Source organism: Pan troglodytes, chromosome 10, assembly GCF_028858775.2.
Source record: "Pan troglodytes isolate AG18354 chromosome 10, NHGRI_mPanTro3-v2.0_pri, whole genome shotgun sequence".
Classification (NCBI taxonomy): domain Eukaryota; kingdom Metazoa; phylum Chordata; class Mammalia; order Primates; family Hominidae; genus Pan; species Pan troglodytes.
The window spans coordinates 107712260-107730509 of record NC_072408.2 but is presented as its reverse complement, the minus strand read 5'-3'; the positions used below and the strand labels follow the sequence as shown (position 1 = coordinate 107730509).

At 39.5% G+C, this 18250-nt stretch overlaps 1 protein-coding gene across 16 annotated transcripts in view; it reads right to left on the bottom strand.

Annotated features, from left to right (window-relative positions):
- ANO4 (anoctamin 4) overlaps positions 1-18250 on the bottom strand; it is a 413407-nt gene that overhangs the window by 225635 nt on the left and 169522 nt on the right. For all 16 annotated transcript variants that reach the window (XM_009426095.5, XM_009426094.5, XM_009426098.5 and 13 more), the window contains one exon: positions 3343-3537. In XM_009426095.5, coding sequence (XP_009424370.2) covers positions 3343-3537 — 195 coding nt within the window. The remainder of the gene's footprint in view (positions 1-3342; positions 3538-18250) is intronic.

The following is an 18250-nucleotide window of genomic DNA, read 5'->3' as shown; positions in this document are numbered from 1 at the left end:
CCAGACATGGAGGTCAAACTACCACCCACAAGATCTTGCCAGCTCTCAATATTATCACATCTATAATCAAACTTCTGAACTCAGCCCCACCTTTGCCCTCAAACCCACCAAATCTGCTTCTCTTGCAGCCTTCTCCATCTCAGCTGATTTCACTCAGGCCAAAAAAACTTTTCAGTCATCCTTTGCTCTTCTTTCTCTTTTACCCTACATCCAATCCATTAGGATATTTTGTTGGCCCAGCTTTAAAATATATCCAGACTCTAAATTCTCACCATCACTTCTGCCGTTCCTAGTCAGAGCTACCATCATTTCTCCACTGGATCATTCTGGAGGCCTCCGATCTGACCTTTCTCCTTTTATCCTCTCCTCCTATAATCTATTCTCCCCATAGTCTATATTACATCCTGTTAAAATATAAATCAAATTATGGAATTCTTCTGCTCAAAACCCTGTAAGAGCTTCCTTTCACATAGGGCTCAAAGTCCTTACAATGGCCTATAAGGTCCTGCCCGATCTAGTCCCTACAACCTCACTGAGATGATTCCCCACCTCACTCATTCCACTCCAAGTTGAGGAGCCTCCATACTATTCTTCAAATTGCCAGACCCACTCTTACCCTACAACCTGTCCACTAACTGTCCCTCTGCTGGAATGAAGTTGCTCAGACATCCACATGGCTGTCTCAGAAACTTCTAGTCAGTGATTACACATCTTCATGACTCAGCCTACCCTGATCACCATGTTTAATATTGCAACATGCTACCCTCTTCCCCTACTTTTTCTTTTATCCATAATACTTATCCTTTCCCTAAACACTATATATTATATATAGCTTACATATAACTATAATATAGATTATACAGTTGGTCTCTTTAATAGATTTATTTATTATCTCTTGCAGCTACTATGTAAACTCCCCAAGGGCAGGGACTTTTGTCTGCTTTGTTTACTGATGTATATCAGGTACTTGTTGAAAGAAAGGCAGGCAGAAAAATTCAGAAGCTATTGTAGTAGTCTAAAACACAGCTAATGAAGGTTTTGTTCGGTCCTGCCCCACAAATATTTATTGGGAGTACAAAGATAAATAATCCAGAATCCCTGCCCTTAAAGACCTTTCAGTGGACAGATAGACAAGTAATTTCAACATGTTCAAGGATAACAGAGCAAAACCAGGGCATCCTGGGAAGAAAGAACAGCAGGAGCAAAGGTTGGGAGGCATGAAACAGCATCACATATTTAGAGAAGTGAAAGCACATTGATATACTCAGATGTGATGGTCTATTTGATGAGCCAACTTGGCAAGGCTACAGTCTCCAGTTATTCAATGAACACTAATCTAGTGCTGCAATGAAGGTGTTTTGTAGATGCAATTAAAGTTCATAGTCAGTTGACTTTATGTAAAGGAGATTCTCCTTGATAATCTAGGTCAGTTGAAAAGCCTTAAAAGCAGAGCTGAAGCTTTTAAGAGCTGTGTCCAAGAGTTCCAGCCTGCCCTTGCAGATAGCCTGACCTATGAATTCAGACTTGCCTAGCCATCTCCCACAATGAAAGCCAATTCTTTGTAATTAGTCTCTAGTACATACTTTCTACTGGTTTTGCTTTTCTGATTGAACCTTGATTGATGCACTATAGTAATAAAGCTTAAGGAAAAAGAGGGCAAAAAATGAAGGGTGAAAGCAGTAGAGGCCAGATCACAAAAGGCATTTGTTTTTAACATGCTAAGAAGTTTGAACTGGACGCTGTAATTGGTAGAACAAGCACAGTAACTGATTAGGGGTACAGATGAATCATTCTGGATTTGGTACGTACTGGGAAAGGAGGCAAGAGGAGGAAAGAGATGCTGGAGTGGGAGAAACCAGGAAAGTTACATGCGAGAGAAATAAGAGAAGAACCCTAAGATTGTCATGGAAGCCAAGGGAACAGTGTTTGGGAAACAAGTGGGTTGTCCACCTTAGTCTGGTGCATCAGGAAAGTCTGGCAAGCATCCACTACATTGTGATAAAAGGAGGTCACTGAGGGCCTCAAAAACAGCCAGAATGGAATGGAGGAGCTAGAAACCAGATTGTGTTGGTTGCTCTCGACAGAACAGAGCAATCAAAAGTAAATTATTATTTTCAGAAGTTTGGCTTGGAAGGGAGGAGGAAAAAGTGGCAGAAGAGGGAAAAGGGTACAGTGTTAAATGATCAGAATGGTAGAAGCTTGAGCCTTTTCATAGACTGAAGGTAAACAGCTAGCAGTGTGGAAGGGTGAAAGAGATGAAAACAAGAGGACACATTCTCCTGAGGAAGCTTCAGAAGAGGTGAGAGGTGACCATGGCTAAAGGACACGGGTAAGAGCTTGGTCAAAGACAGTGGGAGGCCCCTCATCTTCTGAAAACTGGAGGAAAGTGGGGAATGATGCGTAAAGAGCAATACATTTGAAGAGAGAGGATAAGGGACCTCCAGTAATTCATGCCCAACGGCCCTGGTGTTTCTTGATGGGTTAGGAAACAAGGTTACATGCTAAGAGAGAGAAGATGGTGTGACATGAGTAGAGATGGAGGCTGGCTTCAGTAGCATTTGTGTGGTCATCCACTAGGACATTACAGAGAGGAATCAGGATTGGGTGAGAGTTATTCTAAATGACTTATGAATTCTTTCGCAATTTGATGTTTCTATAAAGTCACTTTGCAGGAACATTGCCTTGGTCACTGATATTTCCTTGAACCCAAAACAATGCCTAGCATGTAGCTGGCACTCAATAAATATTTGTTCAATGAATGAATGAATACTTAAATGAGCTTTTCCCCCAAATAAGCACATAAGATGTTTTTACTTCATTTAATGTAGAATCATTTTAATATTTTAAAGAGATCACAGATGCTTCCCAGAAGACTAAAAACAATATAATATAATGACTCCAGTCTTCTCTCCTGATCTCAGGAGGATGTGGGCAAGCCAACACAGATAACCTAGGTTTCAAAGTGGGTGTTTTTTGGCTTGAAATTTTTTCCTGACCAATCTTAGAGCAAATTATCACGAAAATGACCAAATCTCTATTTTGTTTTATTATATAATGAGCTTTCCTGAACCAAGCAAGAGTTTATGCACTCTGATTTTCATTTAGATTCTACCAGTGTGCACATAGCCTCAACCTTCTCTGAACCACCAAGCTCTCTCCCCTCTTATTTGTCTTGGTGATATTTACCATTGACTGAGGTGAGCAGAAGGGGAAATAAAACAAGACTCCTAACAAAAGCAAGCTTAGCTGAAAGTATGGCATATTTACACAATAAAAATATAATGCAGACTGTGGTCAGGTTGCTACTGAAATGGGTCCCCGTTGAACTTCCCCATGCATCACCTGGGTGGAAGACTTTGGTTTTTCCATTAGTGATTCCAGAAGAGCTCGCCTCCATTTTTATTGACCTTCTGCCTGGTGGGAGTGAGGAATGCCTGACCACAGGCAGGCGACGACGTGACGCTGGGCGGCTTGCCACACTTCGCCGTTGATGGATTTGCAAACGCTTTTCAGCCCCATGAATAGATAAACTTAAACCTGGAATGAGAAATGGCACTATCAGACTGAAGAAGTCACTTCAGAATGGCTAAAAGGCTGTTACGCTCTCATATGAAGTCCAGAGAACAGAAGCAACCATGTTTCAAATTCTTAAGGTATGCATCACTCAAAAGTAGACATTCTTAGTTACCAAGATAAGACTTTTATAAATCAGGATCCAATCAGTCAAATCTGAAAATTCTTATAAAAATTCTTTCCAAAATGCTGGGAAAATGTGCACATATTTGACATGCTGTTGTCAAAGCAGTAGGGCTTAGGAACTACTGTTGGGGTATCTGGAATTTCAATAAAAATCAAGAACTTTCTCCACAAGATTCACAGATAGGCCAAAGTTGTTGGCTAAACTCACATTTACACTCTTGATAACCTTAGAATTATATGCATCTTGAGAACTATTTTATTTGGAAATATTTCAAACATACCAAAAGCAAAACGAACAGTATAATGAACTCCATGTACTCATCAACCAGTGTCAACAAATATCAAGATTTTTCCAATTTTTTTTCATCGATCCCACTCCCTTTGTTGTTGATTTGCTTTTTAGATGCTGGAGTATTTAAAGCAAATTCCAGACATCATGTCAATCTCCTCAAAAGTAGTATTGATTACATCAGCTTATATAGATTACATCATTAATATGGACTCCATCTACTGATGCATATCAACTGTATAAAGAAAGGCTGAGTTCGATGTGTATTTTTTTAAAACACTCATTGATCACCATTGGAGGTTCCTAAGATACCAATTAGTTACTCAGAAGATTAATAAATGGAATAAAGCAAGCATTTATCCTGCCTTTCCTTTACTAGCCATTTTTTATTAGTTGATGAGGGAAAATTCTTCACTACAGAAGAATTCTTGCTAAGAAACACCAATAAGAAAGAGAATTAAAAATTATTTTGGATTTTTTGGTTTTTTGTCCCTGTGATAGTTTGCTGAGAATGATGGTTTCCAGCTTCATCCATGTCCCTACAAAGGACATGAACTCATCCTTTTTTATGGCTGCATAGTATTCCGTGGTGTATATGTGCCACATTTTCTTAATCCAGTCTATCATTGACAGACAGAAAAAACCAAACACTGCATGTTCTCACTCATAGGTGGGAATTGAACAATGAGAACACTTGAACACAGGAAGGGGAACATCACACACTGGGGCCTGTCATGGGGTGGGGGGAGGGGGAAGGGATAGCATTAGGAGATACCTAATGTAAATGACGAGTTAATGAGTGCAGCACACCAACATGGCACATGTATACATATGTAACAAACCTGCACGTTGTGCACATGTACCCTAGAACTCAAAGTATAATAAAAATAAATAAATAAGTAAATAAAAAGAGAAAGAAGGAGGGAGGGTGGGAGAGGGAGAGAGAGAGAAGGAAGTAGAGAGAAAAGAAAGGAGGGAAGGAGAGAAAGACAGAGAGAAAGGCTGGAAGTAGGCTGGATGTTACTATTCCTGACACCTGTAATATTAGTATTTCTGGGCTTGAAATTCTTTTTTATGCAAATCCTTCTTTCTTTCTGAGTGAGAACTGTACTTTTTAATAAAAATTGTGTAACTGTAAGGATTACATTAGATAGTACATGTGAAACATTCAGAAAAGTAGCCGCAGGTATGTCTTAAGTATTGGAATCAGAGTGCATACGTTTGAATCATAACCTCTTCCTTTACTGGCCAGGTATTTCTAGGCAAGTTCATTAGCCTCTGAGTCTCAGGTTTCTTTATATGTAAATGGGATATAAAACAGTATCTACCTTATAATGTTGTTGTATGCATTAAAATGGATATTGAAACATAAAAAAAATGGAAAGTAAAAAAAATTATTTTAAAGCTACAATAAGAAGTCTACTAAAAACCCAGAAACAGGGAAAATAACAAGTCTGCTAAGAGGTAAACTGCAAAATCACCAATCATAGGTCATGTCAAAGGTAAGAAGGGTCACCTTAAATTTTCCTAGGGGAAAAAGAGGATATGACCTGGGCCAATTTGTAAACTCTAGCAAATCTTAAGGAAGGATGACTCAAATCAGATCAGGGCTTGTTAAGCCAGGAAATCATTAAAACAAACTGTAACAAATATAGGCAGCACTCATCTAAGAAACAGACTAAGTTCAAGAATTCCAGTTGCACCGCCAGACAGTCCTGACATACGGTTTTACTCTCCTTTATCCATTTAACTGCCCTCATTCCAACAGTGCTCACCAGATAACCTATGGATTAGGATTGGGCTTCCAGTACAGGAAGAGAGTTTTCACACTAGTGTTCCTGTCTACCTGGCAGCTAGGGTTCTCAGTGTGAGCTAACAGATGGACATCCTGGGCTTTCACACATCTACCTCCACATGAATTGCTTGGTATGAGTCTGCCCCCAAGATGTTGTTTCTAAGCCCACAATGCTCACAATGCTGTGAGCCTAAGCCTTGGTGTCAGGAGATTCACCCAGGTTAGGACTGTCAGGCTGGGTGGCCCCTTGGGAGATAGGCTGGCAGGCTGCCCCCAGGCACTCTGATGCTCAGGTGCCTAGGCAAGTATGAGCCTTCTACTCCCAGAGGTCTCTCTCTATAAGTAGGACAGACACCACAGCATCAACCACACATGCATCATCCACATCATGGTGGAGTGGTTTTCTTCCACTCCACCATGCTCTGTGCCACTGGTGCATGTTCCCTGTTTCCACGGAGGTACAAACTGAACCATCTGTAGACCCATCAAGACTCCAGAAGAATGCAAACAGCTTTGTGGATGACAGATGAAGGGAAGGGGAGAGACATTTTAAGTCAACATCAGATGATACATGCACTCTCAGTCTGCAAATATGAAATAGACTGCTCTCCTGAAAAAATTTCTTCTTTTCCTTTTTGCAGAGGCTTATTGGGCTGAGGGGAACAGGATTCTGACTCAGCACAGCACTTTTAGCTTTTATATAACTTTTCTGAAGGAAGCACAAAATGACGTAAATGAGAATAGAAATTGTATCATGGAAATAAACGGCATGTTTTTTTAAATATATAACTTGAAATTGTGTTTTTAAAATATAATAATGTAGATCATAGCAAAAAATGTTAAAAATAAAAAATAATTCAAGAATATTACCAGGAGAAGATAGGTATGAGGAAAGTGGGTATGTTACATGGAAATTTGGAAGGAATCTTTCATGCCTGAGAAAAATCCATGTTCTTCCTCTAGGAATTAAGGGTCCTCAAAGTACAGATAAAGGGCCTAGCCTAAAAGAGCTCTCCTCACACAAGGGCTAAGTCAATGGGAGAAAGAGAGATTTGTAAATAAATAGCTAGTATGCAAGATAGAAAATGTACTCTGGGCATTTGAAAATGTTAACATTTATAGAACATTCTGAAGTCACATCTTTAGAAATGAATTGTCAGCCAATAAATTACATCATCCAATTTGTTCTTAGTCTAAAAAAAATTGTTGACACTATCTATTAAATGTCAGGCACCACACTCGATATTGATCATTATCCCACTAATGTATCATCACAACCATAAGAGCCTGAGAATTGGTATCTATGTTTTACAAATGGGAAATCTGAGGCTCGAGAAGTTACTTGACCAAGGTCACACAACAAAGTGATTAACTGATATTTTAACCTTGCCTTTTTCCACTATACCATGCAGTCTAATGGATTCAATACCAGTATAAACACTCATTGTTTTAAGCCTGCAGTGGTTCTGAATAGTAACTTAACAGAAAGCTATCCTGGGTGGGGGATAGATTGGAAGCCCAGAATGTTGAGAGTCCTTTGGCCTAAGCTCTTAAAGACCCATCTGTTTCTCCCCTCTCCCATGCTTGGCCCATGGCATCATCCAGGCTGAAATGTCCTCCTGATTCTTGATCAGCTGTCAAAGACCTTAGTAAGAACTATCTAGAGCTGTACCTTCCCCTTGACACATTTCAGTTCCTCTGACCCACTCCAGTCTCTAGTCTTGCAATTAGCCCTTATCATGTAATGCCCTTGAACTCTCATTCATCTGCCAGTACATGGATGGTCCATTTCTCAAACGTTCAAGAGTCTCTAATGACAAAGGTCATATTGTGCAGTTTTCTGATTCCTTCTTCATCTCTGAACAAAGTACTTTCCATAGGGCAGCTGTGGGGCGATGATCCCCCTTCAGTCCCTTTTCCCTCTGCACTTGGCACGCTACATGGTGCAGAAACCTTGGGCACAGACGGCACAGTGCCAAAAGCCAGTCAAGGAAATAACACTGAGCATGCTTCACTGTGCAGCAAATTTTTCATTTAGTGCTTCCTGTTTTATTGTATCCTCACTGTCTTTCCTAGGCTCCCTGAGGTCAGAAATTTAGCTGCCTCCCTCAGCCTCATCAGATAGCCTCCTCTCCAACTCAGCTGAGAAGATGGGGTCCAGGTGATGTAAAGTTCCTAATCTTCCTCCTTTCAACCTCAAATAATCATTACAAAAATACCTTTTCCTCTTGAGACACATCGTCTACCTTACTTGATAAAAGACCCAAAGTCAGAACCTTGGGAAACACACACCTTGGGGGATAAGGTGAGGTTAGTACAAAGTAGTGGCTAAAATGTGGATCCTGTAGCCAGAATTCTGGGCTCAAATCTTGGCCACACCATTTACTACCTATGTTACTTAATGCATTTATTTAAATTTTTGCCTCAGTTTTTTCAACTGTAAAATGGGGTAACAATAATTCATACCTGATAGGGTTTTGTGAGAATTGAGTTTATATCTGCAGAGTGCTTATGGCAATGTCCAGCATAATGGGTGCTCAGTACAAGTTAGCTGCCATCATTAGCTTCTACCATATCAATGATTCTCCTCAATCTTCATTTTTACCCATTAGGCTCTAGCGTTTATACCATTGCCTCTGCTCATCTGTTTTTAAACTCTTGCTTTGGCTTTCGTTTTCATGACACTTAAGCTTCTTGCTACCTCTCCTTACTTTTTTAAACTCTTTCTGTTCCTGTTCCCAAAGGTGGGTATATTAGTTCCCAAAGCCCAATTTAACAAATTACCACAACCAGGATGGGTTCAAACAGGATTTTATCATCTCACAGTTCTGAAGGCCAGGTATCTCTCACCACGGTGTCGGCAGGGCTCTGTGTCACTGCTGTATGTTCCCTGTTTCCACAGAAGTGCAAGCTGAACACCTGTAGGCCAATCAAGACTCCAGAAAGGTAGACAGAAGCTCTGGGGAGAATCCATTCCTTGCCTCCTTCAGCTTCTCATGGGCGCCAGCATTCCTTGGTGTTCCTCGCCTTGTGACAACATCACTCCAATCTCTATCTCTGTGATTATATCACCTTCTCAGTGTTTGTGTCTAATCTCCCTCTGCCTCTCTCTTATAAGGACGCTGGTTGTGACATTTAGGGATCACCTGGATAATTGAGGATAATCTCCCTATCTCAAGATCCCTAACTAAATCACATATGCAAAGACTCTTTTCAAACAAGGTAACACTTGCAGGTTCTGGGAATTAGAATGTGGACAGATATTTGGGAGCCATTATCAGCCCACCACAGTGGGCATTTTCCAAAGTTTTGATTTTGGCCTTTTCTTCTCTCCATCCTGTCCATCCTTGGGGATGTTATGCACTCCATATCTCCATCTGTAATCTCTGTGTGATCAGCTCCCCATGTCATGCCTCCCACTTTACTTTGTCTCCTAAACATCAAGCCTATGTTTCCTGCTTGGTCTGAGTTTTCTCTCGAGACACTTGATGAGTATATGGGAACACAATAAATGATTAATATTTTAATAAATAAAAATCAAAGGCCAGGCACAGTGGCTCACGCCTATAATCCCAGCACTTTGGGAGGCCAAGGCGGGTGGATCATCTGAGGTCAGGAGTTTGAGACCGGCCTGGCCAACATGGTGAAACCCCATCTCTGCTAAAAATACAAAAATTAGCTGGGCATGGTGGTGGGTGCCTGTCATCCCAACTACTCGGGAGACTGAGACAGGAGAATCGCTTGAACCCAAGAGGCGGAGGTTTCAGTGAGCTGAGATAGCACCACTGCACTCCAGCCTGGGCAACAAAGAGCAAAACTCTGTCTCAAAAAAAAAAAAAAAAAAAAAAAATCAAAGCTCAGATTTTCTTTAAGGCTCTCAAATATTTTCTTTACTCCTCAAAAATCCTACCGAAAAAGTGAAAAATTTTTCTGAATAACATAAAATTCTTAGGTGTTCTTTCTCTCTGGCCCACTTCCAAGGCGCACTATTTCTGGCTTCACTGCACAGTTAGCAGTGTGCCTATGTAAAAATGATTTGCTTTCATCCAAATGTCATTTCTGTGATTCAGAAGGACTCTATGCCACAGGAACATTTGTCGTTCTGTCAATGTTTTACAACTCATAGCAATGCTGTCTATGTGTTGCATTACTCTTCTTGTCATTTCTTAGGTAAATTACTTTTCAAAACACTGAAAAACTATGTTTTGAATGTCACCACCACACACAAAACATAAGACTCATCTATTCTTAATTAAAAAAAAAAAACCTGTAGAAGGGAATATTTATTTCTAGTTTCCTCTTTAACTGCAAAGTGGAGGGTAAATCCAGTGCTTCACCTTCCTGGAACATTGACCAGAAGGAAGGTGGGAACTCTCTTGGTTACTCTCAGGTCTGAATTTACTTTTCCAAACTTTCTGGAGCTTTTCTAATATCCTCTCTTATTTGACTCAAAGGACACTTGACAAAATGTTTATAAAATAGACTGATACCCTCCCACATCCAAGGGAGGAAAAAGCTCAAACACATAGGTATACATGCGGAAGAGGAAGCACCTCATGTGTCATTAGCTTAGGTATGTTCCCATGAGAGGGGGCAGAATTTGTGCTACCTTAGTTAAGTGAGCTCAGGTGGACCCACAGAAAACAGGTTTGGAGGGGCTTTGAGCATCAGAATTGGTGGGTAACTGAAAGTACGTGCATTTCTGAGAGTGGTATGAGTTCTAACCCACGTAGGACCGCCCCGCTCCCCCCCACCGCCGAACCCAGAGACCTGAAGATAGGTTGTTGCTTAGTCTCAGTAGGGCTGATGAGAGGATTTGCTACCGCCCAACCATCCTCCACTACACCAGGTCCTTGGCCCTGTCATGCCTCCTTTTATTTCTCTTTTCACTTAGTGTCAGGCTATTTGACAGATAAGCATCAGCATGTCACAAAAATCTGGCAGTACCAACACATCAAAGCCAGGAAGAACTTTCTGCCAAGGTGCTGTCCTTTGTAATTCTGTTACAATTATGTCTAAAGCCACGTTAACTGAGTGTTTAAGCGCATTGAAAAGAAACCAACATGCTAAGGACTAGATATAATATTTTCTAGATCTAACCTTTGGCTCAATATCTATATGAAGAATTTATAGATCAGAAAGGGTAAGAGCCTGTAAGAATGTTTGACCAGCGTTACTTAAATTCAAATAAAGTGCTGCAGTTAGATTATTGGTGCTTTCTCTCCTTCAAATCCTCCTTTAGATTCTTTACAGGCTTTTTGTAACTTATTTCTTTCCTGTTGCTGAGGCTGAGTGAGAATCTCCCTTTTAATCCCCCTGTGACCGAATTCTATCAGGACTTCATTTCAGGAAACCACAGTGGCAGAGTAGATTATTGCCCCTGATTCGTAATTCATAACTTCTCTCTGCCATGTGACTTGTTAGTACTTCCCAATAGAGAGAGAAGGTATATTCCCTGCTCCATTCGTTTTGGACTTGGCCATCATGACTTGCTTTAGCCAAAGGGATGTTAGCAAACAGATGAAAGCAGTAATGTGCTTGTGTGGTTTAGGCTTGGTCTCTTTTGCTTCTGCTATTATCATAAAAAGCACATGTCCCGACTAGCCATGGGTCCCAGAAGGAGACACTAAGAACAAACTCAAACCTGATCTGCAACCTGGACCAAGCCTTACTCAAACCAGCCAATATCAGGCAAACAACAGCTGCCTGAAAAAACCCTGAACAAAAAGACAAATGTTTCTGGGTGTGAACCACTGAGATTCGGGTTTGTTGGTTCATAGAAAAAACTTGATGAACACAGCTCCAATAATGGTCTCCATAAGGTGAAAATGAAACAGTGCTGGTGCTTACAGTTTGGTCCTAAGTAGTGAGCTCATGAAAAAAAAAAAATCCTCCTTCTTGCCTGAAATGCTCTCTTTCATAGCCCTAATCCAATATATTCTCCTAAGATCAGCTCATTCACCACCCTTCTGAAGAAACCCCATTATTCCCAACCCCTAACTCTACCAAGCATCCCCAGAACCCTCAGCTCACATGTCCCTCCCCTGCACTCTGTTAGCACCTGGTACATAACTACACCAAGACCTACCCACCTGCACTGTAATTGTCTATATATATGTCCCCTGAATGCGGGGCCAGGACTGTGTCTTATTTCATGCCTATCACAATGCCTAGCTCACAGTAGACATTAATGTAAATAGTTCTAGAAAGAAACGGAGGGTGCCGGGTGTGGCAGGGAGCCAGCAGGACAGGTATCAAACAAAGTACAGACAGCCCTCCTTATCTGCAGGTCCCATGTCTGTGGAATAAACCAACCTCGGATAGAAAATATTCAGAAAAAAAAAAACTACAATTAAAACAATAATAAAGGAAAATAAATTTTAAAATACAGTATAACAACTATTTACATATCATTTACATTGTACTGGGTATTATAAGTCATCTAGAGATTATTTAAAGTATATGGAAGGATGCACATAGGTAATATGTAAATACTTTGCCATTTCATGTAAGGGACTTGAACATTTTGGTATCTGGGGAAGAGAGGGAGGTGGTTATCCAGGAACTAATCTTTCTAGGGATACCTAAGGAAGACTACAGGTAACTAAACTCAAATATTTTCAAATGCCAGACTTCTGTTACACTGATTTTGTCTGGAGAGTGTTCAGTTCCTGGGAGATTAGCTAAGACCTTGGAAGAGGGGGTGAGTAAGGGGAAGTGGTCATTGAAGACAACCTTGAATAGCTTAGCCTTCCCACTCTCCTTTCCTCAACCCTACTAGCCCATCTACAGTGAAAACAACCTGAGATTTTTTTTTAATTCATAAAGAGTGATTTAAAACTCTTTAAATGTTGTAGTATATAGCCAAAGGAGATGAAAGTAGTATGTCCAACAGCTATCAGTACTCCTGTGGTCACTGCAACTTTAGACACAATAGCCAAAACACAGCCATAATATGGAATCTAAGTATCTATCAATGGAAAAATTGACAAAGAAAATGTGTGGTGGATATATTCAAAGACATTCTATTCACCCTTAAAAAGAAAAACAAGGAAAATCCTGTCATTTGCAATAATATGGATGAACCTGGAGGACATTAAGTAAAATAAGCCAGGCACAGGAAGACAAACTCCCCATGATCTCAGTTATTTGCAGAATTTTGAACTCATAAGTAGCAGAGAGTAGAATGGCAGTTACCAAAAGCTGGGGGGTGGAGCTCAGTTGTGGAGATGTTGGTCAAAGGATACAACAGGAGAAATAAGTTCTCGGGATCTATTATACAAAATAGTGGGTATACTTAATAATCATGTATTGTATTCTTAAAAATCACTAACAGAGTAATTTTAAGCGTTCTCACCATAAAAACTGACAAGTATGTGATATAACATATGTATTAATTGCATTGATTTAGCTATCCCACAATGTATACACATTTCAAAACTTTATGTTATAAATGATAAACATATACAATTTTTATTTGTTAATTGAAAATAAGTACATAAATAAAATATTAAAATAAAAATAAATCTTAAAAAATAATGTAGATGTCATTGTGTAATTAATTGCAAATTAAAACAACAATGAGATACCACTCCACATCTATTAGAATAGTGAAAATCAAAAACACCAACAACATCAAATGATGGCAAGAATACAGTGCGACAGGAACCTTCATTCACTGCTGGTGGAAATACAAAATGGTATGGCCACTTTGGAAGACAGTTTGGCAGTTTCTCACAAAACTCAACTTACTCTCACCATACAATCCAGCAATCATGCTCCTTGGTATTTACCCAAGTGAGATGAAAACTTATGTTCCCACAGAAACCTGCGCATGAATGTTTACAGCAGTTTTATTCATAATTGCCAAAACTTGGAAACAACCAAGATGTCCTTCAGTAGGTAAATTGACAAATAAACTGTGATACATTCAGACAATGGAATATTATTAAGCATTAAAACAAAACAAACTGTCAAGCCATGAAAAGACATGTGGGAACCTTAACTGTCCATTTACTTACCTTAAATGTTCAAGAACCATTACTAAGTGAAAGAAGCCAGTCTGAAAAGGCTATATATTACTTAGTTCCAACTACATAGCACTCTAGAAAAGGCAAAACTATGGAGACAGTAAAAAGATCAGTGGTTGCCACGAGGAAAGAAGAAAGGAGGGAGAAATAGGCAGAGCACAAGGGATTTTTAGGGCAATAAAACTACTCTGTTTAATGCTATAATGGTGCATACATATTGTAATAAATTTGTCAAAACCCACAGAATGTACAACACCAACAGTGAACGCTAATACACACTATGGACTCTGGGTGATGATGTGTCAATGTAGGTTCATCAATTGTAATAATTGTACCACTCTGGTGTGGGAAGGTCATAATAGAGGAGGCTATGCACATGTAGGGGCAGGAGATACACAAGGAATGTCTGTATTTTGCAGTCAATTTTGCTGTGAACCTAAAACTGCTCTAAAAAATACAGGCTATTAAAAAAGATGCTCTTCACTGCTGGTAACATAAGAAAATGGGGGCTCTCAGACATGGCTATCTCACCATTCTCAATCAGATCATTTGACAAAACTAAAAATTTCATACCCATATAAGGTTTCTCTCACAGATATTTAATATATTTCAAATTGCAACTAAATGTTATTTCTTACTACTTAAAAATAGGATCATCTCTTTGGACCCAATAATTCTACTTCTAGGAAGTTATCTCAAGAAAATGATAAGACATACTAAACAGTTACGTAAGAAAATGTTCCATTCAAAATTTTTATTAAATAGGGAAGCAATAGAGAGATGGACTTTTGTGTTGAATGGATATTTGTGCATATTCTGGGTCTATCTTGTAGTAGCTGTGGAACTTCTGATGAGTTATGATTGAGTTACTACGTGAGCTTCAATTTCCTCTTTTACAAAATGGGAGTTTAAATTCATACTTCAAATATTCATAATAAGGGCTAAAAAAAGTATATGTTTTCACACAGCATGGTGCCTGACATACTCAATAAATAGTACTTAGTATCATAATTATAATTAATACTGACATAACTATAATAATTATGATTATAGTAATATTAGAAACTAGAAAAATAACTGTTAATAGGGCAATAGTTAAATATATTATGGTCCACTGATAGGTTAGAATGCCACCTAGCAAACATGTTGGTGAAAAATGGATTTATGATATGAAAAATTCATTTATTCTTCAAATTAATTTATTCTTCCATTTATTTATTCAGTCAGTCCTTATTGTCTTTCTCATTTGAACACTGATTTATGAGGATATAGAACATTAAGTGTTGAACTAGTTTACATCCCACCAACAGTGTAAAAGTGTTCCTATTTCTCCACATCCTCTCCAGCACCTGTTGTTTCCTGACTTTTTAATGATTGCCATTCTAACTGGTGTGAGATGGTATCTCATTGTGGTTTTGATTTGCATTTCTCTGATGGCCAGTGATGATGAGCATTTTTTCATGTGTCTGTTGGCTGCATAAATGTCTTCTTTTGAGAAGTGTCTGCTCATATCCTTTGCCCACTATTTGATGGGGTTGTTTTTTTCTTGTAAATTTGTTTGAGTTCATTGTAGATTCTGGATATTAGCCCTTTGTCAGATGAGTAGTAAACTAGTTCAACCATTGTGGAAGTCAGTGTGGCGATTCCTCAGGGATCTAGAACTAGAAATACCATTTGACCCAGCCATTCCATTACTGGGTATATACCCAAAGGACTATAAATCATGCTGCTATAAAGACACATGCACACATATGTTTACTGCGGCACTATTCACAATAGCAAAGACTTGGAACCAACCCAAATGTCCAACCATGATAGACTGGATTAAGAAAATGTGGCACATATACACCATGGAATACTATGCAGCCATAAAAAATGATGAGTTCATGTCCTTTGTAGGGACATGGATGAAATTGGAAATCATCATTCTCAGTAAACTATCGCAAGGACAAAAAACCAAACACCACATATTCTCACTCATAGGTGGGAATTGAACACTGAGAACACATGGACACAGGAAGGGGAACATCACACTCTGGGGACTGTTGTGGGGTGGGGGGAGGGGGGAGGGATAGCATTAGGAGATATACCTAATGCTAAATGACGAGTTAATGGGTGCAGCACACCAGCATGGCACATGCATACATATGTAACAAACCTGCACATTGTGCACATGTACCCTAAAACTTGAAGTATAATAATAATAATAATAATAATGAGACTACCTATAAAAAGAAAAAAAAGAACATTAAGTGTTAAGGCTGAAAGGGACGAATTTCCAAGGTGTTCATTTCCCCCAGTCTGGGCCTCGTTTTCCTCATTTGTAAACTGAAAGGCTGGAGATGGTCCCTGTGCTGGTGACGTTTTGTGGGCCTCCACCTACTTCAAATCCATTCTCCACCTGTTCTGTGTCCTGGGAAGGTGATTCCTTCATCACCTGGGCTCCCTCACAGGCCTCCAGTTGGCCTCAGCCAATGGAGGCACAAGAAGGAGCTAAAGGTTGGGAGGAAAAACAGGCTGAGTTACTTCTTCCCTGCTCCCTTCCTGTGTCAATACTTGTGAGGGCCCTAGCCATTTGGAAAGCCCTCTGCAAGGTCTACTCCTATTGGGTAGCCCCTTTCCCAGGGCTCCTGCTCTTGCGCGGCTCCAATATTGCCCTTGCCTCTTGAGGCATGTTTTATAAAGGCTCCTCACCCTTGCTAGACCCTGGGTGCTTCACCATCTCTTGGCAATTTCCATAACCCAGCCACTCCTTTGTAACATCTTTATTAAAATCTGTTTGTTTGTTGGAATTCTGATTCCTAACTGAACCCTCACTGTGAGAGTCTTGAAAATCCACCCCTTTCCATTTTAACACTTAATGTTTCTACATCCTATAAATCAACTGGAACATACTGAAAACCTCCTTGTAAGGTTCTCAAATACATCACATTTGCTACCGTTTACTTTTATTTCCCAAGATTTTCTCATTTTGTGTCAATTTGGGTCATCTTTTTTTCCTTCCCTGCTCTGAATGCCAATCTAAATCCTGAATTTCTCACTTTGTCTCGCCCTGTGATACTTAATTTATCTTAAACCTTTACATTCTCACTCAGGGAAATACTTAGGAAGCAGATATTTATTTCCTGTCACCTCACAAAAGTTTAACGGTTTTCCTTGTGTTCTGTGGACTTAGGCACAATGTAGCCCCCCCTTGACCTCCCACAGCTAGACATAAACTCTATATCATCACAACAGGAAATTCTCCCAAGTGATATTTAAGGATGAACTAGATAGAAGTAGGCAATTGTAAGTTTATAGTTTAAAAGTAATACCTTGGGGAAAAGGTTCTTTCTGAGATCTTCAATTATTTATTGACTTATTCATTTAATAAATATTTGTCAAGAGCTTTCTCTGTGCCAAACACTGAGGATTCAGAAATTAAAAGACAGAGTCCTTGCACTCATGAGCTCACTGTCTGACAGAGGCATTCCCCAGTACTAAAGCAGCAAAGGCAAGGACAGTTAATGCACTTCGCAGGAGGACATGACATCAATACTTCTTGGGTTTTAGAAAGAAAAAAAAAAGAAGAAAGAAACCCAAGGTCATTTGGTTTCTCCTTTAGGAGCAAGAGAGGAATCTCTGGTTTTCCTAAAACAAATTTAACTATTTGGCATTTTTCATAAGAGAGTAGCATGGTCAAATATTATCATACCCTAGGCAGTCAACAAAAATAGCTGAGTAGGAACTAGATATCTGCCTCACATGGTGAAACCCATGCATAATGAAAAAGTATACTCTGCAATCCTAAATTTCAGTGGACCACTTATTAAATGAGATCACCAAGTGAGCTGCTTAAATGGCTTAGGAATATTATTTCTTAAGATCCTTGGACTCAATTTTGCAGCTTATCTTGGCAGTCAAAAAAGTGCTTCTCGAAGTGAAACATGAAATGGTTTACTACCAGAAACATAAAATGATAAGCACTAACCCCCTAAAGGGAACACTGCTTTATATAAGATTTCGGTCACTTAGCCAAGTGAGCAAAATGTAGTTTAAAAAAATTTTTTACAGGCAATCTATTGTCCCCAACAACTACTAAGCCCTACCCCTGCTAGGCCCAAGGATAGAAACGAGGATGAAAAAGGCAGAATCTATGTCTACAAGAGGAGATCGTTCTTGCCAGGAAAAAAGTTGTGCAGAAGTGACTCTAACAGAAGGAGACGTCAAAGATGCACAAGGTAGACTATGTAATCTCTGAGGGGAGAAAGGGGTCAGCATGTTTTTTTCTGTAAAGAGCCAGACCATAATTTATTTTGGGCTTTGTGGGCCATATGGTCTCTGTTGCAGCTACTCAACTCTGCTATTGTAGACCCAAAAGCAGCCACAGACAATACATAAACGAATGAGTGTGATTGAGTTCTAATAAAACTTATAAAACTAAGCAATAGGCTGGAT